Genomic DNA, 24,720 nt, shown 5'->3' with positions numbered 1-24,720 from the left:
TTATTTACTTTTGAAATTGTTACGCGAAGTGAGTGTTTTGAGTACACAGTGTTTGCTTGCTGACACGTATTTGGGAGCATCTGGGAACGAGAAGGGTGTTGAACAAAAGAGATTGTTTTCCTAGTTCCAGAGAAGTGGTGCCTTTCAAGATAACTGCATTGCTCTACAGTGTGACTTCACTTGAATAGCATGTAAGGTATATTTCATAATAGCAATTTGTCCAGTTCTAAAAAGTGGATGAAGTGGGGGGGTTTTCTAAAGGGTTGCAAAAGCCTATTGGCGGTTTGTTGGGTGGGATTATGAACTAATAAAGCTCTGATCAGCTCAGATGAGGGACTAATTCTGAAATATGTAAACTGCTTCATGAATTAACACTGTGAACCTGGCAGTTGCCGTTGTAGCTCAAAACCGAATTCCGAATTCACTGGTTTTGAGAGTGCTTTAGGAAACTTGTTAGCTGGATGAACTCAGGACGTCTTATAGGAAACCATCTAAAAAAAGAACGGGGTGGGGGGGAATCCCTGGGTGGCTCCGTTGATTAAGTGTCTGACTTTGGCTCGGGTCATGATCTCAAGGTCCGTGGGTTCGAGCCCCGCGTCGGGCTCTGTGCTGACAGCTCAGCCTGGAGCCTGCTTCCGATTCTGCGTCTCCCTCTGTCTCTGCCCCTCCCCCAACTCACGCTCAGTCTCTCTCTCTCTCTCTCTCTCTCTCTCTCAAAAATAAATAAACATTGAAAAAAATGTAAAAGAAAAATGAGGGAGTAAGATGACTGACCTATGTTTTACAAGATTCATTGAACATATTTCATAAATATCAATATGCAATGTCATGTTATACAGAACCAGTTGTTAAAGTGATATTTGTTGAAGAGAGATCCTACCTCTCCTTCCTTGGTCTACAGTGATTGTTGTCATTCAGCATGTGTCTAACGTTTCTGTGTGTTTCTGTGGGAAATGAATCACACTTGACGAGTGGCAAGAACGATGAATCTGTCTGAAGAACAGATTATTTGCTAGTTATTATCTAAATCAGATTTGACTCACCACTCGTTCCTATGTGACTGTACTGTTACCGAGCAGTGTATTTGTATTGATCTCAGCGTGTTGTCAGGCCTCGGGGTCTGGCGGGTTCCAGAGGTGCTGATTATGATGCTGAGTCATGGCCATATGCCAGAAGCTATGAATAGACCTTTGTACATGTTGGATAGTCTCCCTGACACAAGATTCGTTATTCAGGAAGCTAGTGCTTTTGAGTCACATCCTGAAACCATGGATGGATACACAGCGGATTAACTGATATGAGAGGAAATTGGTCCCTCCACGTTTCCATTTTTCTCTCCTCAAGCTCTACTTCTCTAGAGATGTTGCCATTTTCTTTTTTCTCCCAGCCCTATTCTTACTGCCCTGGCTGTTTCTCTAGACACTTTAAATAATGTGAATGGAAGGTTTCAAGTTTTATAACGCTGATTTTTTTCAGTCTGACGGCAACATAAATAACACGGCCATACTTTTTTGTACGTGTTTTTTTTTTTTTTTAAGAAGTCATCTTAGGGACATTGTCAAACTCCATTCATTATTTTCTAATCAATAGGTATTTGTCTCTGTAACGTGTTTGCTGCCTTGACAAACAAAACGACGACCTGCGGTCATTTCATACGCTTTGGAATAATCTTTCTGTATTTCTTTGCCAAGGTAGGAAAGGAACTTTTCTACAAAGCCATATTATGCGAGTGACTACCTTCTCAGCCTTGCCACATTTTTCTGTCCCTTACTTCTTTTCCCTTGCCTTTCAACACAGACCCGTACCAGCCGGTGAGACCTTGTGCCCGTCACATCGCTTCTCTAAGCCCCAGTTTTACTGATTGTAAATATTTAATACCAACCTTATACACCTGCAGGGGTGTTGAAATAATTCAGTACATTCTTTGTAAGCTGTAAAAAGAGAGGCGAATGCCTGAAATTAATTATTATGAAGACACATATCAGTAAACGCAACTGACGTATGAACAAGGGTGGGGGAAGTTGGAGGTTAATAATAAGTGTCTACTTACCAACGGTGGACGGGTCAATTTTGCTGAATTAGTAGGGGCAAATGTGTAGGGTTGCAACAAGTTATTTTCAAATTTTTGACTAGTAGCCAGGTGCTCAGAAGCATACAGAGCATGCTCAGAGCATACCGTCGCATACATTGTCTCATTTAATCTTCAGCCCAAGTCTTCCAGGCTGGCATCCTCACCTCCACTTTATAGATGGAAACTGAATTGTAATTTCCCTCCAAGAACATCAGTGGTCGAGGCAGGGCTGAAACCCAGTTTGATACACCATTGTGCCTTTTAATATAACGAGTTCCTCAGCTATGTATCTATTTGTTTATCCAAAGATCGATTAGTCCTGCCAGCTTTTACATACAATGCTGTGATTCTGAATTTGCTTTAGTTGCTTTTTGCCCCGCCCCTAACCTCCCCCATCTTGTGACTTGTAGAATCTGTGTTCTGGCCTGCTGGCTATTTCAGGAGCACCTATCTATTTTTTTTTTTTTTCCAGTGTGCTTGATTATAAGACAGGAAGGGAAGTATTAGAGATTCTAATTAATGTCTCCAAAGTGGAGAAGAGAAAAAAAAGAAGACCTGTGATAATTGCCTCTGATAACTCATTTCTTGAGAAACCAGATAATTGGTAAGTACCTGGAGTTTCTCCAGTTATGCCAGGATTATCCCAGCCGGCTCCTAGAACAAGGGGAGTATGAAGCACGGCTTTGAAGAGATGGGAAGTGAGGCTGAAAACAGGAAATCGTTTAGGCGTGCCATTCCAAAGGAGATTCTCAGTGGGAAATAGTTTAGGCAGTAATGTGTGAAACTGAGTGGGTAGAAACAGGAAGCTGCCATCCACACTGATCTTAGGAACGGAAAATGCCTAGCATACTGGTTATCATCAAGGGCTTTTGGTACTAGACTGGATTCAGATCCAAGCTTCACCATGTACGGTCTCTGTGACTTGCAGGGAATTGTTTAATTTCTCTGTGTCTCAGCGTCTAGTCTTTAAAATGGGAAAGAAAAGAGTACATCCATCCAATGCTGACTATGAGTATTATATGATATAATGTATGTAGAATGCTTAGCACAAGGCGGTGCCCGGGATGCTCTGAATGCTGAATAAGTCGTAGCAGGATTGTTGCTCTCATAGATACTGCGACATGTCACTTGCGCCTTGTATCTTCGACAAGGTTTACCTGGAATAGTATGTGGCAGAACAAAGGTGCTCAGTGAAAGCTTGTTGGATTATTACTCTGCCAAAAATGGTGTAATGGTAAAACTGTGTGGTGGGTTGATGGTTTGGGTGGTGAGAGTACATTGACCAAGGTTCAGGGGAGGCTTCCGGTAAGATGGGTAGGTGTAGGACAGCCTCCTTATAAAAAGAAAATTTATTTTCGAGTCAGTGAGAAGGGCTCATGAGAGCTGGTTTTCAGTCCTAGCTCTGCCACCAATAAGGTGTGTGAGTTTGGACAATTCACCTTTCTCCCGTGGTATTTCCTCCTTTTTAAAAACCAACGAGTTGAGACGAGATGCTTGGTTGCTAACTGTGGGCTGGGAGTGGAGAGTATATCAGAAACGATTTTTAAACTTTGTGTGTCTGCATTTTCATCCCCCATCTTCCCTTTGTCTTCAGGTCCCTTCCTCGCTTGTGAAAAATTCTGTCTTTCCTGGTAACCACATAGTATATAAAGTACCTCACTACACAAGTGGCCATCTTGTAACCCAGAAGCCAAGCAAAGAGTTGTCTTCATGTTCATTTGTGTGAGAAAGTCTGAGTGGGACCGTAACTGTAAATGCATTGGGCTGATCTAGGAAGTGCTATTTAATAGCCCGAGTCAAATTTCGGCAGCCTATAAAAAGGGTAGAAGCAAGGGATTTTTTTTAAAAAAACGTTTATTTATTTATTTATGTATGTATGTATGTATTTATTTATTTATTTATTTACGGGGGGGGGAGGGGCAAAGAAAGAAGGGACAGAGGATCTGAAGCCAGCTCTGCACTGACAGCAGAGAGCCTGATGCGAGGCTTGAACTCACGAACCATGAGATCGTGAGCCCAAATCAAGAGTCGTACACTTAACTGACTGAGCCACCCAGGCTCCCCCAAACGAGGGATTTTTAACTCTTGCCGTTTGTACTTCCCATGACACGGGGCTATGAAATACGTAAGGACAGACTGATTCGGGGGAGAGAACTTTAAGACGTCTCTGGGAGCAGTTTAAGGGGGGGTCTGATCGTCGTAGTCCTTATTGGTAATATGAAAGGATTTCCCTTCGTCAGACCGATTGCTGCCTTGGATGCAAAAGTAACCAGTGTGTTCACCTCGATCCATGAGAGCAGCTCTGGGGAAGGTCTGTTGACCAGACCTACCTACTACGTACAGGTGCTTCAGAGGACAGCAGAGGGTTTGCACGTGGGGAAGGAGGAGTTGAAGAGAGAAGTTTATTGGACCCCAGGAAGAGAAATGCTGTTCTGTTATGCTTTTATGAGACCTAGAAAAAATAGCATGGTATTGTGGTTCAGCCCCGCTAGCTAATTGAAGGAAGACTTAAATACTGGAGTCCCAGAGGAAAAGCGTTCATGATCGTCAAACTTGTGGGATCCAGCATAAGAGGGGTGGAAATACACTGGATTAGGAATCATAGTTCTGTCCTACTTCAGCCCTGCTACTAACTTGCTCTGTAATCTTGAGCAAGTCTGAGTTTTACTTCCCAATATGTAAACGTGACTGGGCTAATGTCTCCAATATACATGCTGGCTTTAATAGTTTGGTCCCAAGATTCTATGATGTAATAATGGAAACTTACCAACATTAGAACATTGCAGATCGGCCAGGTAGGTTGAAGAGGGTGGTACAGGAGAGAGGGTCTCTCCTACTTGGTGAATTTATACCAGAGAAAAAAAAGGTAATCCCGGAATGTTGGAATAGTGATCTTTACTCCTTAACTTCCTGTGAAATTGTTGGTTCCAGGAATATAGACGCAAGGACAGGTACAGAGCTGGGAGTAGCGATTTTTCTTTGAAAGGAGAGTGGTTTTTGATCAAGTAGGTACGTGGAGACACGAATCCTTTAAATTCTGATCAATCAATATCCTTCAAGAAAGTAAAGATTGTTAGGTTGTATTCTATGACAGTGAAGTGTTGTTTTAAGAAAGGGGTGAAAAGTGAGATTTGCCTTTTAGAGAGGTCATTCTTGCTGTGCGTGGTATGGAGAATGGTTTGGAGGCAGGAAAGACTGGATGATGAGATCCTGACGATAAGATCCTCATCATGGAAGGGGCAGTGATAATGGAGAGGCTATATGGGAGAGGGAGGAGTTGAGAAAAATGCCCAGGTTTCTGGTCGGGGCAACTGTGAAGATGTTTCCAGGAAAGAGTAGAGGACAGTGATTTAATATTTATGAAGAAATGGAGCAAAGAGGTATCCGAGGCTTTGGTGTAGTCTCTATGCTTTCTTAGCTGTCAGATAACTTTCAAATACTTTTTAAATCTCAAAAAAGAGTACATGTATCAGTGTATTTTCTTTGTTGCTAGGAGAGAGGATTGCTATGGAGATCGATGATCTCATAATTCCCACTGTGAGCCAGTGACACTCTGGTGGGTCTGGCTCAGTCAGTCTTCAGGCTGAAGGCTGTTTGAAGTCATCTTATCCTGGCTCTAGCATGCCATGTACGGGAAGGTCTCCTTAGGTGGGGTGGGTATGAAGGGATATGGGGGGTTTGGGGTACATTTGTTTCGCCTTTTTCATGCTCTTGTAGAAAAACGAGACTGGAATCCTCCCTTTCCAGTTTTTCGGTTCCAAAGTTGATTTTTTTTTTGGTTTCCACGTTCAAAGGGGCAGTTTTTCCAAATCCTGGAAGAAAGCGCACAGGAGTTTCCGAATACATTTTTAGTTACATTGAGTCATTTGGTTGTTTGAAGTAAGACAAAGTTAAAATGTTGTATTTTTCCTTCTCAGACTGGCTATTTCAAGGTATTGAATCTTGGAGAAATGGCTTTCGTTCACTTGGATGTCCTATGCTTCTATAGCCTACTCATTTGCACAGCATTTAGTTCTGTGTCTTCAAATGCTGAGATAAAAGGTAAAGCAACAACGGAGTAGTTTTAAAATTTGGGGTATTAACTGTCTTTTCTTTTTTTTTTTTTTCTTTTAAAAAAAAAATTTTTTTTTAATGTTTATTTATTTTTGAGACACAGAGAGACAGAGTACGAATGGGGGAGGCGCAGAGAGAGAGGGAGACACAGAATCAGAGGCAGGCTCCAGGCTCAGCTGTCAGCCCAGAGCCCGACGCGGGGCTCGAACTCACGGACCACGAGATCGTGACCTGAGCTGAAGTCGAACGCTTAACCGACTGAGCCACCCAGGCGCCCCTTAACCGTCTTTTCAACCTACCCTGTTAAAATGCGTAATAAGTAGATGGATTGTTACTGGAAATATTTCAGGAAGTCCATACACAAAAGATGTTCCCACTAGCCAGGCTCACATATGAGGTAACTAATGATAAGGAACACTTTGCAGAGTGAAAGCCAAGCTAAAACACACTTTCCATACCTTTTTGTATAGTCTTCTAAGAAATAAGTTGCTTATGTGACGCCTCATTGCCTGTTACTCAGCTAACTGGAAAACTTTCTTTGCTATCCTTAACTTTTAAGGCAATTAGATACATACAAAAAATATACAGAGATTCAAGTAAGAGTTAAAAATGACCACAGAATTGCTAAATCATGTCTACTGAATTTTTCTTATTGCAGAAGGTAATCAGAACAATGTATTTCACAAAGATTTCTACCCGTAAGAGTTGAAGCAGTGGGGTTGTCATTTCAACCTCAGTAGAAGACCTTCTTTATTGGTACACGGGCGTCCCAATATCAAAGTATAATTTGTGCCACAGTTTTTTTTTTGTGGGTTCTTCACCTCAATAAGTATTAAGAAATCCAGCATTAAAATAAATGGGCCGAAATGAATTTATTAGCAGAAAGGCAACATGAGGGTGGTACTATTGTTTGTTTGCTTTTTATCTTTTAAATTAAAAAAATTTTTTTTTTACATTTATTCATCTTTGAGAGACAGAGAGAGACAGAGCGTGAGTGGGGGAGGAGCAGAGAGAGAGGGAGACACCGAATCCGAAAAAGTCTCCGGGCTCCGAGATGTCAGCACAGAGCCCGATGTGGGACCCGAACTCACTGACCGTGAGATCGTGACCTGAGCCGAACGGACTGAGCCACCCAGGAGCCCCTTAAAATTTTTTTTAATGTTTATTTATTTTTGAGAGAGAGAGAGAGAGCATGAGCGGGGGAGGGGGCGACAGAGAGAGGGAAACGCAGAATCCAGGCGCCTCTGTTTGTTTGCTTTTTAAGTCACCAGATGGCCTGGGTGGCTCAGTCAGTTAAGCGTCAGACTTCGCCTCAGGTCATGATCTGACGGTTTGTGAGTTCGAGCCCCATGTCTGGCTCTGTGCTGACAGCTTGGAACTTGGAACCTGGAGCCTGCTTCGGATTCTGTCTCCCTCTCTCTCTGCCCCTTCCCCACCGGCGCTCTGTCTCTGTCTCTCAAAAATGAATAAACACTAAAAAGCTTTTTTTTTTTAAATCACTAGATGGAGGAGCTATTGCCTTGCACTGTTCCTTACCTCCCCCACCCCCAGATAAAACGGGCTTTTTCCTAATGCCACTCTGCTCAGCTGCCTGACAGTTTTTCTTAAGTCCGTCCAGAGAATGGCCCTGGTTGGCCATACTCTAGGAATAGCTCTGAACTTTAGTTAGCGAGAGGGTTCAGTTAACCAGACTTGAACAACAAGATCTGCTTGTTAATAATTCTTCAGGCATTTAGCCATAGTAGTCATATTTTACATTTTCTATCCCTTTTGCCAGGATGTTATATGTATATAATAAACACTGAATTAATACTGATTGGCTCTTGCTATTAGGTTTACATAATCAAGTGCTCCCATCCTAGGGCAAATTCTGGTCTACATAACCACAGAGATAACTCCATGTGGAATTTCTTGTATCTATGAAAACTTAGTACCGCGCTAGGCAAAGTCATGTTTGCATATAGCTGTAATCTAGACTTTTTAACAGCTTTATCGATATGATTTACATAACATAAAACCCAGCCTTTTAAAGAGTACTGTTCAGGGGCGCCTGGGTGGCTCAGTCGGTTGAGCATCCGACTTCCGCTCGGGTCGTGAACTCGCTGCTTCATGAGTTCGAGCCCCGCGTCGGGCTCTGCACTGACAGCTCAGAGCCTGGAGCCTGCTTCTGATTCTGTGTCTCCCTCTCTCTCTGTCTCTCCCCCGCTCATGCTCTGTCTCTCTCTGTCTCAAAAATAAAGATAAACATTAAAAAAAAAATTTTAAAGTGTACCGTTCAGCGGTCTGTAGCATATCCACAGAGTTGTGTAACAGCCCCAACTCCTCAGTTCCAGAATATTTCTATTTCTCCAAAAAAAAAAAAATCAAATCTTTAATCAGCAGTCATCTGTTATTCTTCCCTTCCTCCAGCCCCTGGCAACCACGAATTGACTTTTGTCTCAATGGATTTGCCTATTCTGGGTATTTCATGTAAATTGGTCTCATGTGATCTTTTGTGACTGGCGTCTTTCATTTAGCTTAATGTTTCTGAGGTTCTTGCATGCTGTAGCTTGTATCACTACCTCACTCTTCCTTACGGCTGATGATATTCCATTGTATCGATGTACTACAGTTTAGTTCTCCATTCACCAGCTGATGGACATAGGGAAGTAATCTAGACTTAGCAATTGTTGCCGTAAGAGACAGGACAAAAAAGTAAAAATGTTTTATGGATTTTCTTTCAGTTAATCCTCCTCAGGATTTTGAGATAGTAGACCCAGGATACTTAGGTTATCTCTGTTTGCAATGGCAACCTCCACTGTTTCTGGATAAGTTTGAGGAATGCACAATAGAATATGAATTAAAATACCGAAACATCGATAGTGAAGACTGGAAGGTAAGTAAAGCACACGCTTGCGATATCTTGCAATAGCAGTGCGATTATTAGGAGCTTTCTTGTGATTTTTAATGTCCCTGTCCATTCTAATTCCTGTCTCTCCGTAGCTATTATTAGGAAATAAGAAGGTGCCGTGCCCGCTGCTATCTCCTGAGTCCTGCCACATCTATTTGCATCCTCCCCAGTATTAAGACTACCATTAGAAGTCCGGGGGAAACAAAATACGTGGTCCCACCCATGGAATATGGACTTGAATAATACACATTTTATTGTATTTTCCAGTTACTTATATGCTTCTATACGGGTCTTACGTATGCTACTGGACTGTGAGCTTTCTCTTTGTAAAAATTAAGCCTCATTTATCTTTGTACTGGCCCCATAGAACACAGCACAGTCCTTTGCATATATTATAGTCAGTGTTCAGTGAACATTTATTGACTTATTAACTACATAGTCAAGCATGCTCAAAGAGTTTTGTTTTGCGAAGCATACTGTTACCTTCCTAATTCAGCTAGGCAGTTTCAAGAGACCATTCAAATCAAACATTTATGGAGGATCCTTTTGTACCACGCACTTGGCTACGTATCGGGAGCACAAGGATAAATGACATGATTGTAGTCCACTTGCCTCCCAGGTTTCACTGTATATGATTCCTGAAGTGTTCATGTGATATTTGAAATGTGATAAGTCATCTGTCATGTAATATGCTTATGGTATCTGAAAATTCTCTTGATTTCAACTTCATCATAGGTCAGGTTCCTGCCATAGAGTCTCTTTTTCAGAATTTTTGGGGGTTATTTTGAATAATATATTAATATTCAAATGATCTCACCGCATGATATAATATGCACAAATGAGCTCTGCCAGGATTGTATCTAGGGCTTTGTATCAGATAATCATGAGGAATTTCTTAGACACTCAGAACCCCCCCCCCACCCCCCGTGACTTCTTAGCCGTAATGATGTGGCTCACGATGCTGTCTCTGCTTATAAGCTTGACTTTGTCTCATCTTATCAAACAGACCATCATTACCAAGAATCTACATTACAACGACGGGTTTGATCTTAACAAAGGCGTTGAAGCAAAGATACACACGCTTCTGCCCCCGCACTGCACAAATGGATCAGAAGTTCAAAGTTTATGGTCAGAAGCTACTTACTGGAAATCACCACAAGGTTAAAACAAAGCTCTCCTTTCATATTGAATACTGCCAGAACAATCCATATGGGAACTAGGGCCCCTTAACTCTTATATATCAGACTCTATGTAGAAGTGAATATGTGGCAACAAATAGAATTCTTTTTAGGAGTGGGTGACTGGCCTTTTTGAATCCTTTAAATCAGCAAACCCATCTTGTTAGGTTAATATAGTTCCCCGTTTGGGAGTCATATTAGTAAATATGCATGTGAGTGTTTACTCAACTGCTCAGAGCATCATAGAAATATTCATTTAGTGCTTTTGCATATGCTTACGCTAGTATCATTAAATGAGCCCTCAAAGGGTTTTGATTTTGCATGCCCCACTTACAATGAAGTGATTTCTAACAACTTCCTTTTGGTATAGTTCTGATTATGTTGACTGCTAAATGAAAAGGAGGGGTCAAAAGAAATGAATTAAAATTGCATAGTGACTTCCCAAATGAGTCATCACGGTGCCTTTCAAGCATTGACAGTTCATTCATTCCTTAGGAAGTCAGGAAACCAAGATTCAGGAAATGGATTGTGTGTATTACAACTGGCAATATTTACTCTGCTCCTGGAAACCTGGTATGGGTGTCCATTTTCATATCAGTTATCAATTGTTTTACTGGTAAGTATTTTTATAATAAGAATCCCATATTAAGAAAATATCTATAAAAACGAATCTGCTGTATGAGTAGTATTTTCACTAAATGAAATACAGTATTCTTCAGAGTTGCATTTACGATGAAGGTTGTTTACAACTATTTGGAGTTTTCGACGGGAAGAAGTAGGTTTAGGCTGTAGCTACTGGAAAGGCACTCTCTGGGTGATAGAAAGATTCCAGCGTTGTTCCCGTGCCGGATTAAATTTTGTGTTCTTCAGATACATACGATTATAGCCTCAAAACTTTCGTCATATTCTATACTCGCGCCTTTTAAAAAGCAGGCACCTGTTACAACTGGATCCTTTTTCTGACTTCTCTTTTTTAATGACCACTGAGGCTTGGAAACTTACAGCCATCTTGAATCTCCCATCTCCACCATTGCTTCATTGTTTCACGGTAACATTGAACCCTGCGTTCTGACACTCCTTTTTAAGGTCGCACATCTCTTCCTGTCCTATTCGTTCTGCACGCTGTAGCCAGATTTATCTTCCTATCTTCCTATTTTCATATGCCACTCTTTTGCTCCAAAACTTCGAGTGGCTACTCATTACCTCCCGGATAAAAATCTAAGGTGGCGTTCAAATTTCTGCCTCTCTGTATCACTGCTTTTCCAACATGACCTTTTCCTGTCACCAGTGTGAATGGTCCACCCCATTTAGACTCATCTCTACATTTTTTTTTCTCACCCGTGTTATGATCTTTTATGCCTCTGTGTGCATTGCTATCTGGAATGCCCTCTGGCTTTCTCACCAACTCTCATCTGTCTTTCAAAGCCCATCTGGTATTCAATTTCATTAACCCTTTATTGATCATATCAACTTCTGTTCAGTTTTTCTCTGAACTATTACATATTATAGCTCTCAATTACTTGTCTGGATGGCATTTAAATTTTTGTCACATATTGTGCGCTTTGTCTCCTCCCTTAAATGAAAAAATACTTTTTTAATGTTTTATTTATGTTTGAGAGAGAGAGAGAGAGCACGAGCAGGGGAGGGGTGAGTGAGAGAGGGACACAGAATTGGAAGCAGGCTCCAGGCTCTGAGTTGTCAGCACAGAGCCTGATGCAGGGCTTGATCTCACAAACCATGAGACCATGACCTGAGCTGAAGTCAGGTGCTTTACCGACAGAGCCATCCAGGCGCCCCTGCTCCCTTAAATTTTTAAGAGATTGGTGGGCAGGAACTGTTTCTTACATTTCTCTTAACTGTCTCAGCTGTGCTATGGCCCATAGTAGATTATCACAAAATATTCATTAAATGAATGAAACAAATGATGAGAGTATTCGTACACTGATAAGTATGTATTGGAATTTATGCATTTATTAAATAACAGTAAAAAGCAAGAGAAGACAAAGTGTAACTCTTTGTGAGTTTCAGGCCCAAGTTATATTGGTTTTTTTCTTTAGAAAAATGATAATATATAAGTGATAGGTAGAAGCTATTAAGCATCCTGAGAACTGGGTTCTAATCCCTGCTCTGGCATCATTTAACTTAGTGGTCTTGGGCAAGCAGTCTTCCTTTTTTGGGGGTCTCAGTTTTTTCATCTGGAATCAGAGGGGTCAATTTCTATGTTCTAATTTATTTTTTCATTAATTCACAAATATAAAGAAGTTATTAAATGCCCGCATTGTTCTAGATAAAAAGGCTGAAAGTGTGAATAAGCAAAGTCCCTACCCTCTTCCACATTATCCTCATTTTACTAGTGAGGGAGAAATACTGACATCTTAGAAACTGGAAAATAAGGGTACCAGCAGGCTTCCCACTGGCACAACATAAATCTGGGTCAAGTCAAGCCTAGAACTCAAGTCTCCCAAACTCTAATCAGGTGAACTAATCAAGTAGTTAGTTCTGTGCAAAGTAAATACTTGGCTACTTGAAAAGGCAAGTTTAAGCTTATTATAGAATGCTCGTATTTTCTTTTCTTTCTCTACAGCCAGTATATCGCTATCAGCTATTGTATTAAAAAATAAAGTATATTTTCACTATCATAAAACGTTCTCCCCCACCATGAAAATAAGTAACAACTTGGGGTAACAAACAAACAATAGCAACATACTAAATACTTGGCATAAAGTGAATTCAGTAGAGTCTGGATATTTGAAATCAGCACCTTATCAACTGCTAGATTGACTTAATTTCAAAAGGGATTTTGACTGCTTTTACAGATGTCACATTTTGCATTGCAAGCTGTTCTTTAGGAAAATAAACCAGGCATTTGTTGCTTTGAAAATCAGTAGGGAAATCCTCCCTAATTCCTGTTAGCCTTATTACTGGAAAGAGGTTAACTTTCAATGATACGGCAACATTTCTTGGCTGAGAGGATGGGAAATTAGATATTTACTTGCCAGACAGCTCTTCTTTCTCTTTTTGTGATTAAAAACATTTGTAAACATATTTATTTATTTATTTTTGAGAGAAGGCTTAAGTAGAGGAGGGGCAGAGAGAGAGACACACACAATGTGAAGCAGGCTCCAGGGTCTGCACTTTCAGGGCAGAGCCTGACGCGGGGCTCAAACTCACGAACCATGAGATCATGACCTGAACTGAAGTCGGATGCTTAACGGACTGAGCCACCCAGGTGCCCCTCTTCTTTTTCATTTTGACCCCTCTGTTGACTTTTCTGAGGTTTATCTCTTGATGTGCATTGTCTCCTCAAAGGAATTTCATTCATTTTATTAAATATAACAGTATTTTGTAGGTCTGCTTTTAAATCTGCTTTCTTCTAATATAAGTTCTCCTGTACAATATAAAAAAGGCAGTATCGTCCAGGATTATGTATGTAAACTCCAGGTTTTTAAAATAGAAATCTTACTCTTTGATTCACAAATCCCATGGGCAAGTCAACATAACCTAAGTGCATGAGTCAGAATCCTTGCCTTATCTTTGAGATTTTGTTCAAACCCCCACCAGATTGTAATCTCTGCGAAATTATGGACTATGCCTGCTTTCCTTACTATTGCATCCCTAGCATATGACATAGGATTTGTCATAGAGTTGGTGCTCGATCAATAGGCATGTCATTACATGACTTTTTTATTCGCTTGGTATCTTAAGATAATTGAAAATTGAATACCACAATACTGCAAGATACTGGAAAACACAGTTCTCAGCAATACTTCTTTTACAGGTATGACGGCTTGGACCATGCCACACAGTGTCCTGATTACATCAAGGTTGATGGACAAAATATTGGATGCAGGTTTCCCCATTTGGAGGCATCAGACTATAAAAATTTCTACATCTGTGTTAATGGATCATCAGACTCTCATTCTATCAGACCCAGCTATTTTATTTTTCAGCTTCAAAATATAGGTGAGCTAAACAACTTTAAAATGTTTCTAGCTTGGTCCATTTACAACCACATGGCAGAGAAAAGATGGAGACAGAGATATAGAGAAACTTAAGGAAATGCAAAGCCAGAAAAAGGAGGGCCAATCGAGCCTATGAAGAACGTCTTATGAAATATAGAAGTACAGGGATAAGGAATTGAATGAAGAATAATTTTTTTAGAATTCTTATTTCAAATTTAGTGTATTCCCCGGCTTCCAAAAGTCGGTCTCCTGTACAGTATTTTTGTCTAGTGTTAATGATGGAGGATTTCACACGTCAGTAGGCGAATAGTTGTATATTCTGAGTCTGAATTCCTAGTTCTGACAGTTACGAGAATGACAGGTTCTAGAGTTAGTCATGCCTGGCTATGAATCTTGGATTTACCACTTTCTAGCTGTATGACTTTGGGCAAGTTACTTTTAGCATCTGTTTCAATCTCCTTATCAGTAAAATGAGGATAATAGAGGACACTTCATTTATTGTGAGACATGAGTGAGTTTACCCCTGGTTCGGTGCCTGACACATCATACGCTCTAAATAAGAGCTAGCAATTAATGAAAACGGTAGCAGTAATGGTTGTGGTCGTTGTTTCTAATGCTACCAAATGGAAAAAAATGACTGTAATGCTTTGGATCGTCTAACTTTTCTCTTGGGCTTTAATATTTGGCAATATGCGACTTATCAAAAAATTAGTTTCCAAAATAGCCACGTTTCTCAATAAATTGGTCTTGGTTGGCAAGCAGGTTTGATATGAATTCACATTATAGAGATTAGTCTTGAGCCACTTGATTTATCTTAGAGGCTTCCGTCACTAGGTGTCCCTAGCTTTTGATAAGAGCGACCGCTCAACTTAGTAACCTCCGTGTTGAAACGGTTTCCTTTTGCTTTTCAGTTAAACCGTTGCCACCAGACTACCTTAGTCTTACTGTGAAGAACTCAGAGGAAGTGAACCTGAAATGGAGCATGCCTCAAGGGCCCATTCCGGCAAAATGCTTTATTTATGAAATTGAATTCACCGAAGATGATACAACTTGGGTGGTATGAACATTGCGTTTATTTACTTATTTACTTATTTATTTATTTAGAGGAAGCGAGAGCACGAGTTGGGGAGGGGCAGAAGGAGAAGGAGAGAGAGAATCCTAAGCAGGCTCCACCCCCCCCCCCCCCCCAGTGCAGAGCCCATCTCAGGGCTCATTCACAACTGTGAGATCATGACCTGAGCTGAAAGCAAGAGTCGGACGCTTAACTGACTGCGCCACGCGGTCGCCCTGCCCTTTATTTTTTGGATTTTATTTTTATCAGCGTAGCCCTTTGCACAAAACAGCAAACATGTGAACCCATAGGAGGTTCAAATAGGAGGTTGCTAGCCACACGAGGAATAGAATATGACATGTGTCTTGATTTTCAGAAAACCGTATAATTTGGCGGACAAAAGAAAGATGCTTGCTTGCAGTCTGAAAGCATGATCGGTCATACCAATTTTATTTTATTTATTTATTTATTTTTCAATATATGAAATTTATTGTCAAATTGGTTTCCATACAACACCCAGGGCTCATCCCAACAGGTGCCCTCCTCAGTACCCATCACCCACCCTCCCCTCCCTCCCACCCCCCCATCAACCCTCAGTTTGTTCTCAGTTTTTAAGAGTCTCTGATGCTTTGGCTCTCTCCCACTCTAACCTCTTTTTTTTTTTTTTTTCCTTCCCCTCCCCCATGGGTTTCTGTTAAGTTTCTCAGGATCCACCTAAGAGTGAAAACATATGGTATCTGTCTTTCTCTATAAGTCATACCAATTTTAAAGCTCTATTAGGGTTTCAGAGATAATCGAGTCACTTGTTTGCAATATCGTGCCAATAAATCAAAATTGCCGAAGGCAGTTGTGGGGTGGGTTATGAGAAGGCCTTAGGTGAAATGAAAACAAAACAAAAAAACACGCACATAAAAACCACTTCTTGAGGAACAAGCATCAGGTCAGAAGTAGACCCTGGCAGGGCTGTCTGAATTGCTTGCTGTGCAGAAGAGGGGCTAACTGGGAAAACAGGCAGTGGTTGCAAGGCCAATTACCCCCGGCACCAACGAGGTGATGCTGCCTTCAGCCCCACGTCGTCATGTTAATTTTATTCATTGGTTTCCAACTCAGAGAGTGGTGGAGACCGAAAGGGAGTCATTAGTTCTAATCAGTTCGTTGCATATACAGATGAATTGATTTACGTGTCCCAAGGAAGCGGACTGACTTACAGTCAAATCACGCAGCTCTTCCCGGTCGACTACATGATGCCGGGTTCCCAAGAAAAGTTACAACAAAAGACAAGCTCTTATGTTGGATGAGGAACACTGTTCAGCCCTTTGAAATGCCGAAACGGAAGTAATTTCCTCAGCGATTTGTTTCTTCCTTTGAGATCGTCCAGCCATGTGTATTCTCATATCGGAAGAAGTAATTTCACGCGAAGCCCTGAGCTCTGTCACACACGTTGTATGGCAGTTAACCAAAATAAGAGTAAGGAGGGGGAAAGAAAACTTGATGTGTATGAACTCTGCAGTTTCCATAGAGATAACATTCACATGATGGACTCTCTTTTTGCTAACTCAGTGTGTGTAGCATTTTCCAGTTGATGGAACCTGAGAAACTTGACACGAATCTGAATACTGGCTCTCAGAAACACCAATGCTATCTAGGCATTTTGCCCTGTCACACATGCCCTTCACTACAGGTGATTCATTATTCCTGTAGAAAAAGTTTAAATTAGAGGTAAGGAAGGGGGGAAAATGAAAAAAGAAAAAAAAAACACCATAGGGAGAGATAATCACTGTTAAGATTTTGGTATATACCCTTCCAGTCATTTGACGCGTATGTTTTACGTACCAAAATCCACGATGAAAGAGACAGATCGAACGGGATCTATCTAGCGGCAATCAGATCCAATGATGGCATCTTATTTTTACTTGGCTTTCAGACTACCACCGTCGAAAATGAGATACGCATCGCAAGAATATCAAATGAAAGCCAACAATTATGCTTTTTGGTAAGAAGCAAAGTGAACATCTATTGTTCGGATGATGGAATCTGGAGTGAGTGGAGTGACGAACAGTGCTGGAAAGGTAGGAGAATAAGAGCAGTGACTACATGACTGTAGCTCTTTGCTAGCGAGTTAATTTGCTTATGGTCTATTTTGTAATCGTGGAAATCAAAATGCTCTTGCATATAGTCCATAAACAGAGAAGATAAACGAGCAAGCACCTCAAACACAGGCTTACGGAAAAATCTCATATTCAGTTTTAACTAGGAGTAAACTAGTTTAAGAATCTTGTCATAGCTCTCTCAGCAATATTCTTGTGTTTCTGACCGTCACTAAAGAAAATATGCTAGTTCCTTCTGGGGGAAGCCTATTTTTTTTTAAAAAAAATTAATATTTATTTATTTTTGAGAGAGAGACAAAGTGTGAGCAGGGGAGGGGCAGAGAGAGAGAGGGAGACACAGCATCCGAAGCAGGCTCCAGGCTCCGAGCTGTCAGCGCAGAGCCCGACGAGGGGCTCGAACTCACGAACCCTGAGATCGTGACCTGAGTGGAAATCAAGAGTACACTTGTTTTTGAGTGTCTAGTGCCTGATGAGTATTTTTCCGATTAATATGTCATCATTAGTAAAAGCATATGTCATTCGCTTCCACTTCGGACTTAAAGTGACTTATGATAAAAAAGACATATTCAAATTAAATAACAATATAAGCTAAAAAGCCTTGAGAGTGGCGCAAGATGTTATTGTGTTTTACAGTATACTAGCTTTATCAACAGAAGTTACTAATAATTGTCGAAAGGTGAAGGAAATTAACTCAGCATTGCTCTTTCAGATATATAGATATGTAAATACATATATAGATGTAGATACAGACAGATACTGGCATCTATCAATCATTCATCTTTTTATATTGTGCCATTATAATAGAGTCCCTGTTAGACTATTATCTTCCCTATCATATTGATATCATTGTTCTCTTTCATTCATCACATCTTTATAAAGCACCTAATATGTGTCAGACTTTTTCAGGCTTTTGACATATAGCAGTCAAAATCCCTGTCCTTACAGAATTGATATCTTGTTCTCATATTGACTAGAGATAAGCAATGAAGAAGCCAACTGTATCATATAATTACTAAGGGCTATGAAGAAAAAACAGGTAGAAAGGGAGAACTCAATTAACCGAGAGATGTGTGGAATCAGAAAGAACACATATGGGTCCCGTTACTCATTTTTGTCACTGGCATAAGAAATCTGGAGACCGTGGAACTGACATTGAGAAGATCGTGTCCTGAATTATATCTTATCCTTAGTCAATGCATAGTTTAAAGTGGGTATGGTGAGTTTTTAGTCGCATCCTCAAAATAATACATCCTTTAATGTATATTCCATACGATCTTAACTGCAATATTGATGGCTCATCAACTCTGGGAGGGGTCCATACGGGAACCCTTCTTCAAGGATAGATGTAAGGGCATTTGAGTTGATGTTGAAGAAGTTGCATAGGGCCTTTGTAAAGTCTGTGTAAAACTTTTAAGCAAAGGCCTTCTTTCTGAGTGTACAGTTTAACCTTGGGCCGATTCACCTTTGTTGCCAGGTGGCAGTGGGGAGAAGCCTCTCCTGTAGCTTCTGTCAGCCCTGAACATTGGCCTTCAGCTGATCATTTGTGGGAAGGCCTAAGAGAAATTCTGGCCATCTATTTCCTCTGGGGTGAGGGGTGTGGTTTTCTCAGGGAGCCATGTGATTTGTCTTTTAACTGCAAGATACCTATGGGTAGGAAGAACACCCCTTGGGATCTAATAAGGTCCTCGTGAGTGGGAGGGTGAATGGCCACGAATCTTTCCAGCTCCTCTCTAAAATGGTATGATCTTCATAAAGTGGAGGTGAAGAGGCTTTATAATTTCAAAGATGTGCTTCTGTTCATGGGACATGAATTCTTTGTGGCGGGGGTCCGGGATATACCTGAAAAGGACATCGTATAGGAATACCTGAAGCCCTGGAAAGTAGGAGGAGTTATAAGGGATAGCCACGTGAGCCCCACCACCCTTCTTGGGTGCTTCTGCTAAAATCACTTCCTAGCTTTCAGCATTTATACAGGTAACCTGTATACCCTGGGACTGGAGATCAGGCCAGAGTGCTCTCTGTAAATGTTATAGGAAAAGCGAAGCTAAGATAGGCAGACGGAGCTGGATTTTGCGAAGGGGAATTTACACTGGATGTTGACTTTAATGTTTGTTTTGATTTATGTTCCTTCATCTCGTTAAGGGAGTCTCTAAGGCTAGCCATTAGATTCCCTTGTGTCCCATTTTTAGTTTAGCTTTTCCACAGATATCAATAGGACGACTGGTCTCTTAAAAAAAAAAAAATTGTCAATCTAGGAGTCCGATTCAAAAGATCCATTGTCTGGCCATTGATAAGTAGGACCTATTAATCTGAATAGTGACTCAAACCAGTACGTTTCTCTAGGCTTAACCACAGACACAAGAGATATCCCAGAGGAGAGTGCAAAAGAGCTTTATCATCATAGTGAGACAATGAAGGTTGAGGTGACAAACGGCCCCTTATGGACTGGGACCCCTTCTGACAAAATTCCCCCGAGAGCTGGCAGGGTCAGACAAAGAAACCTCACTGTAGACCTAGTTGAGCCCAAGTTTTGGTTTGTAAGTTGGACCCAGTGCTGACTACCGTCAGCTCAGAGCCACAGCCTGCTTGTCTGTCTGCCGAATGCACACTGGTACATGCCCCCTTTGGTTAGCAGAACATTCTCACTGGTCATAAAGCCAAACTCTCAAGGCCTGGAAAATGACAAAGGGGAGCAGGAAAAGGATCAACAAAAAACACAAGCACTAATACCAAATCTTTACCAAAGGTACCATACCCAAGGAGCTAGTTCCATAAATATTTTCTCCTGCCAATCTAAATTTAGAAAAAGAAAAGGACTCTCCCCACTCTTGCTCTCATCAGATCCTGCAGCCAGAGATCCAGGAGACTGACATGCTAAGGATTCTTACCGGCCAGTTAAAGATTAGCCTGCTGAATAAGCTAACTGTTGTGGAGGAAAAATGCTGCTTCTACTCTTCTAGGTTCTTTGGCCGCTCTAGTAATTAAATCGACATAAAACAGATTAACAATAAAACAAATCAATTTTTTTCTTTTTTTTTAAAGGTTTATTTATTTGGAGAGAGAGAGAAAGAGCATGAGAGGCGGTGGGGGGGGGGGGTGCAGAGAAAGATGGAGAGAGAGAATCCCAAGCAGGCTCCTTGCTGTCAGTGCAGAGCCTGACGTGAGGCTCGAACTCACAAACTGTGAGATCGTGACCTGAGCCGAAATCAAGAGTTGGACACTGAACCAACTGAGCTACCCAGGTGTCCCCCAAAAAACAAATTTAATTTCATAGGTATAGGAGCCCCATAGAAATGTGAGACCCAAGGGCAAGTAGGGCAGTTGAGGCTTATATGCCATCATGAGCTAAGCAATGGGATCAGGGCCTGGGACTTCAAAGGCGGAGGAGAGTAATTCACAGCATAACAAGAAGAGATGTTTGGTACAGTAGTACCCCCCTTACCCATAAGAGATACATTCTAAGACCCCCTGTGGATGCCTAAAACCGTGGAGCGTACTGAACCCTATATGAACTGTTTTTTCCTATATAATCTATGATAAAGTTTATGAATTAGCCACAGTAAGAGATTAACAGCAATAACAAAATAGGACAGTTGTAACAATACACATACTATAATAATGAGGTATTTCAAAATACCTTATACTGTACTCACTCTTCTTCTTGGGATGGTGTGAAATGAATGCAAAAATGCCTAAGTGATGAGATGAACTGAGATAAATGATGTAGGGGTTATGGCATAGCATTAGGCTACTGTTGACCCGATGACACATCAGAAGGAGGATCATCTGTTTCTGGACTGCAGTTAACCACGGGTAAAGGCAAAACCATGGACAAGGACAGGGGGTTGAGGCACTACTGTAATTAGATGTTTTGCCCTTTCACAGAGATAGGTTATTCAAATAGAGGTTGTCTCTCGTAATAGCTCTCTCTCAGAGCCAGCCCCCCCCATCTAAATTCGTTTATGTAGTTAAGGGAGAGGTAAATGTTTTTCTTGAGTCTGGTGGGTCTTGATTGCCTTCAGCTCAAAATAATCCCAAATCCCAAAGTGGCATATTTTCTGGTGATGTAGTCCGCTTTCCGTCACCAGCTCTTGCTTGCTACGGCATTATATGATACAATATAAACCTTTGACGTATTAAGAGTTAAGGGATAGGGGCGCCTGGGTGGCTCAGTCGGTTGGGCGTCCGACTTCGGCTCAGGTCATGATCTCGCGGTCCGTGAGTTCGAGCCCCGCGTCGGGCTCTGTGCTGAAAGCTCAGAGCCTGGAGCCTGTTTCAGATTCTGTGTCTCCCTCCCTCTCTGACCTGCCCCCATTCATGCTCTGTCTCTGTCTCAAAAATGAATAAACGCTAAAAAAAAAAAAATTAAAAAAAAAAAGGGTTAAGGGATACACAAGACCTGTTTCTGTAATCACTTAGCTAATATGTTATCCTTTTTTGATGAAATTTTCTCAGGTCAAATTTTAAACAAAATCCTCTCAGAAAAGAATTGAGCTTTGGGGAGTTTTGCTGAGTGAAATGAAGGGATGTTACAGTATAGTGAAGTGATTGTTCTGTATAAAAAGTGCACAAATGAAAGGAATGCTATATGCAGATATAACCGTGGTATCTATCCGCCAGGAAATAAGGCAGAAGTTGCCAACTTTAAGGCATTTCTTCACTAGTTACTGGTTTATAAAATAATTAACCTTGAAAAATAACTGTAAACTCTAACTGAGCCTCTTTTCTTGTGATTTTTAATCCCAGATGACATATGGAAGGAAACCTTGGTATTTTTCTTGACACCATTTGCTTTTGTCTCATTGTTTGTTTTGTTAGTAACTTGTCTGCTTTTGTACAAGCAAAAAGCTGTACTGAAAACGGTAAGTTGTGTAACATAACGTTCAGCCTGAGATAGTAGATAGCCTTTCAGACTGATTGACAGTTGACTTCTGGGAGAGAATGTGGCAACCTAAGTGTAGACAGTGGCTTTAAAACTCAGGGAAGAGTGACCTGTAGCTGACAAGCAAGAGTCAAGCTTTTAGTTTGGACCCATTGCTATTTAATATCATTTGGCGTTTCTTCTCTGTGGTCCACAGACCGCATGGACATTTAGTCTGCATTTAGAACTCATGGACCTATATTTTATAATGTTTCCTGTACACCGTGGGTGTACAATTGATGTAGTATGGATTATGATGATTGTCTGCAGAAAATACAATAATTTAAAAACTCAACGCTATTAAGCTAAATTTGGCAGTAGGTTTCCTTTTGTTGAAATATAGCAACAATGGCTCAGAACATGAAACACTGTTTACTTCTAGATTAGGGAACAATACAAGGAAAGAGTTACAGGAGAAAAGCAGGATTGGGAGGAAGAAAAGAGTTACTTAAACTGGATGGAGACTGAAATAGATTACTAGTCTGTCACAGGCCGATTTCACAAAAATTGAAAAAAAAGTTGCCCACCCTCAAGGAGTTCATACTCTAGTTGGGGGAGAATAGACTCCATAAAAAATATAACCTGCACTGTGAGTTGTTTTTAGATGATTCCTGTTTGAGTTGTACGGAGACTGTTATAGAATTTCAGAAGATGAAGGTCACTATGGGTTGGTGGGCTTTAAGGAGAAATTGTGACTTGGAGATAATGCCAAGTCTTTTAAAAATAAAGGGAAATTTGAATGTGTATGAAATATTTCACTTTATTTCTCTGCTGAATGCTTTTTTTAAATCTGTTTCTCTGAGGTACTAGTCTGAATTAAAATAGTTTATGTTATTAATGACTATTTGTTAGTAACGGAGTTCTTCCTTAATTTCAGATCTTTCAGAGGAAAAAAGAAGTCTTTTCTCATCAAGACACATTCTGTTGACTGAATAACTTTCAGTCTTATGGCCAAATGTTCAACGAGTCTTATTAAATGGAATGTTTTCTCCAAAAATTTTAATAAATCTACCTTAAAAGCATTGTTGTATTTAAGTAACTTTAGAATACTCAAATCCTGCAGTACATTTCCTGGATTCTATTAATAGGTTTTTTCCTTATTAATCCCTGGTCAGAGCGATACACATAGATAAGTCAAGGGTTGGGTCAGATCTACTCACTGATATATTAATAAAACAATGTGATTTTATAACTTGTACTAAGCCAGAGACATTATTACATCTTGGAAGATGAGATTCCAATTTTTAAAAAAATTTAATTTTTTAATGTTTATTTATTTTTGAGAGATAGAGAGAGATAGCGCAAGCAGGGGAGGGGCAGAGAGAGGGAGACAAAGAATCTAAAGCAGGTTCCAGGCTCCGAACTATTAGCACAGAGCCCGACGTGGGGCTCGAGCTCACAAAGCGTGAGACTATGACCTGAGCTGAAGTCAGACACTTAACCAACTGAGCCACCAGCACTCTTCTAATTTTTTTTTTTAGTTGTACTTGTGATGAATGTATTCACCATAAATAAGATTGTTTGGCTTTAAGAGTAACCTGAGGAGGGGCGCCTGGGTAGCTCAGCCGATTAAGCATCCGACTTCGGCTCAGGTCATGATCTCGCGGTCCGTGAGTTCGAGCCCCGTGTTGGGCTCTGTGCTGAAAGCTCAGAGCCTGGAGCCTGTTTCAGATTCTGTGTCTCCCTCTCTCTCTGACCCTCCCCTGTTCATGCTCTGTCTCTCTCTGTCTCAAAAATAAATAAATGTTAAAAAAAGAAAGAGTAACCTGTGGAGTGGATTAATAAGAAGCAAGAAGTTTTCAACACATTCATAGTCTAAATGTGTGCTTTACATTTCGTGAAAAAGGTAGAAGGAATGCAATGCATAAAAGGCTGAAAATAATGAAACAAACAGAAAGATCAGATCTGAAAAGTTCAGATGTCACAAATATGCAGTAAAAGCTTCAGAGTTTCCTGTGCCAGTTGGCAGACAGCATTTCCTACTTTCTGACGGTGTGATTCTTTTCTTTTCTTTTTTTTTTAAAGTTCAGGCACTGAAAGGCAGAAGCCTTTGAAATTCCTCAGAGGTTTTTTAAAAGTACATCCACCTTTCAGACTAATTGACAGTTGACTTCTGCGAGAGAATGTGGCAACCTAAGTGCAGACAGTGGCTTTAACACTTAGGGAATAATGACCTATAGTTGACGAGCAAGAGTCAAGCTTTTAGTATCATTCAGCGTTTCTTCTCTGTGGTCCACAGACCAATAGAGTGGGCATCTCCCGGGAGCTTGCTAGAAATGCAGAATCTCAGACCTTAACCCAAATCTGCTCAACTGGCAATCTGCATTTTAAGAACATCTCCAGGTGGTTCATTTGCACATTCAATTTGAAAAGCACTGATATATAGGAGCATTTTAGAATGAAAGAGATTACAATAATGTAACGGAGAGGTAGGCCCATGAGCAGGGTAACCACACCTTGACTCTTATTGGTAGTGACCATTTCTC

The 24,720-nt window shown here is 40.8% G+C and overlaps 1 protein-coding gene across 5 annotated transcripts; it reads left to right on the top strand.

Moving 5' to 3' along the window:
* The first annotated feature begins 2,610 nt into the window (after positions 1–2,610).
* Positions 2,611–23,256, top strand: IL13RA2 (interleukin 13 receptor subunit alpha 2). 5 transcript variants are annotated; one of them, XM_015535873.2, is made up of 10 exons: positions 2,611–2,675; positions 5,989–6,112; positions 8,848–8,999; positions 10,021–10,174; positions 10,688–10,808; positions 13,971–14,155; positions 15,066–15,211; positions 17,130–17,274; positions 22,060–22,175; positions 23,112–23,256. In XM_015535873.2, the coding sequence occupies exons 2-10, from the start codon at positions 6,022–6,024 to the stop codon at positions 23,160–23,162; spliced, it is 1,161 nt and encodes a 386-aa protein (XP_015391359.2). In that variant the 5' UTR covers positions 2,611–2,675; positions 5,989–6,021; the 3' UTR covers positions 23,163–23,256. The 5 variants fall into 5 exon arrangements, with proteins under 5 accessions (XP_015391359.2, XP_042830310.1, XP_042830309.1 ...); XM_042974376.1 differs by lacking the exon at positions 2,611–2,675 and adding an exon at positions 4,872–4,937; XM_042974375.1 differs by lacking the exon at positions 2,611–2,675 and adding an exon at positions 5,613–5,699.
* Positions 23,257–24,720: the final 1,464 nt, after the last annotated feature.

The sequence above is a fragment of the Panthera tigris genome, chromosome X (assembly GCF_018350195.1).
Source record: "Panthera tigris isolate Pti1 chromosome X, P.tigris_Pti1_mat1.1, whole genome shotgun sequence".
NCBI lineage: Eukaryota > Metazoa > Chordata > Mammalia > Carnivora > Felidae > Panthera > Panthera tigris.
The sequence above is the reverse complement of the archived record's forward strand: the minus strand, read 5'-3'. Positions and strand labels throughout refer to the sequence as shown.

What these genes read in the sequence shown, in the direction of transcription:
- IL13RA2 (XM_015535873.2), top strand. Translation starts at nt 6,022, where the DNA reads ATGGCTTTCGTTCACTTGGATGTCCTATGCTTCTATAGCCTACTCATT. An exon ending in TTACTGGAAATCACCACAAG is followed by an intron (nt 10,175 to 10,687) that starts GTTAAAACAAAG and finishes TTCATTCCTTAG; the next exon opens with GAAGTCAGGAAACCAAGATT. An exon ending in TGACGAACAGTGCTGGAAAG is followed by an intron (nt 17,275 to 22,059) that starts GTAGGAGAATAA and finishes TTTTAATCCCAG; the next exon opens with ATGACATATGGAAGGAAACC.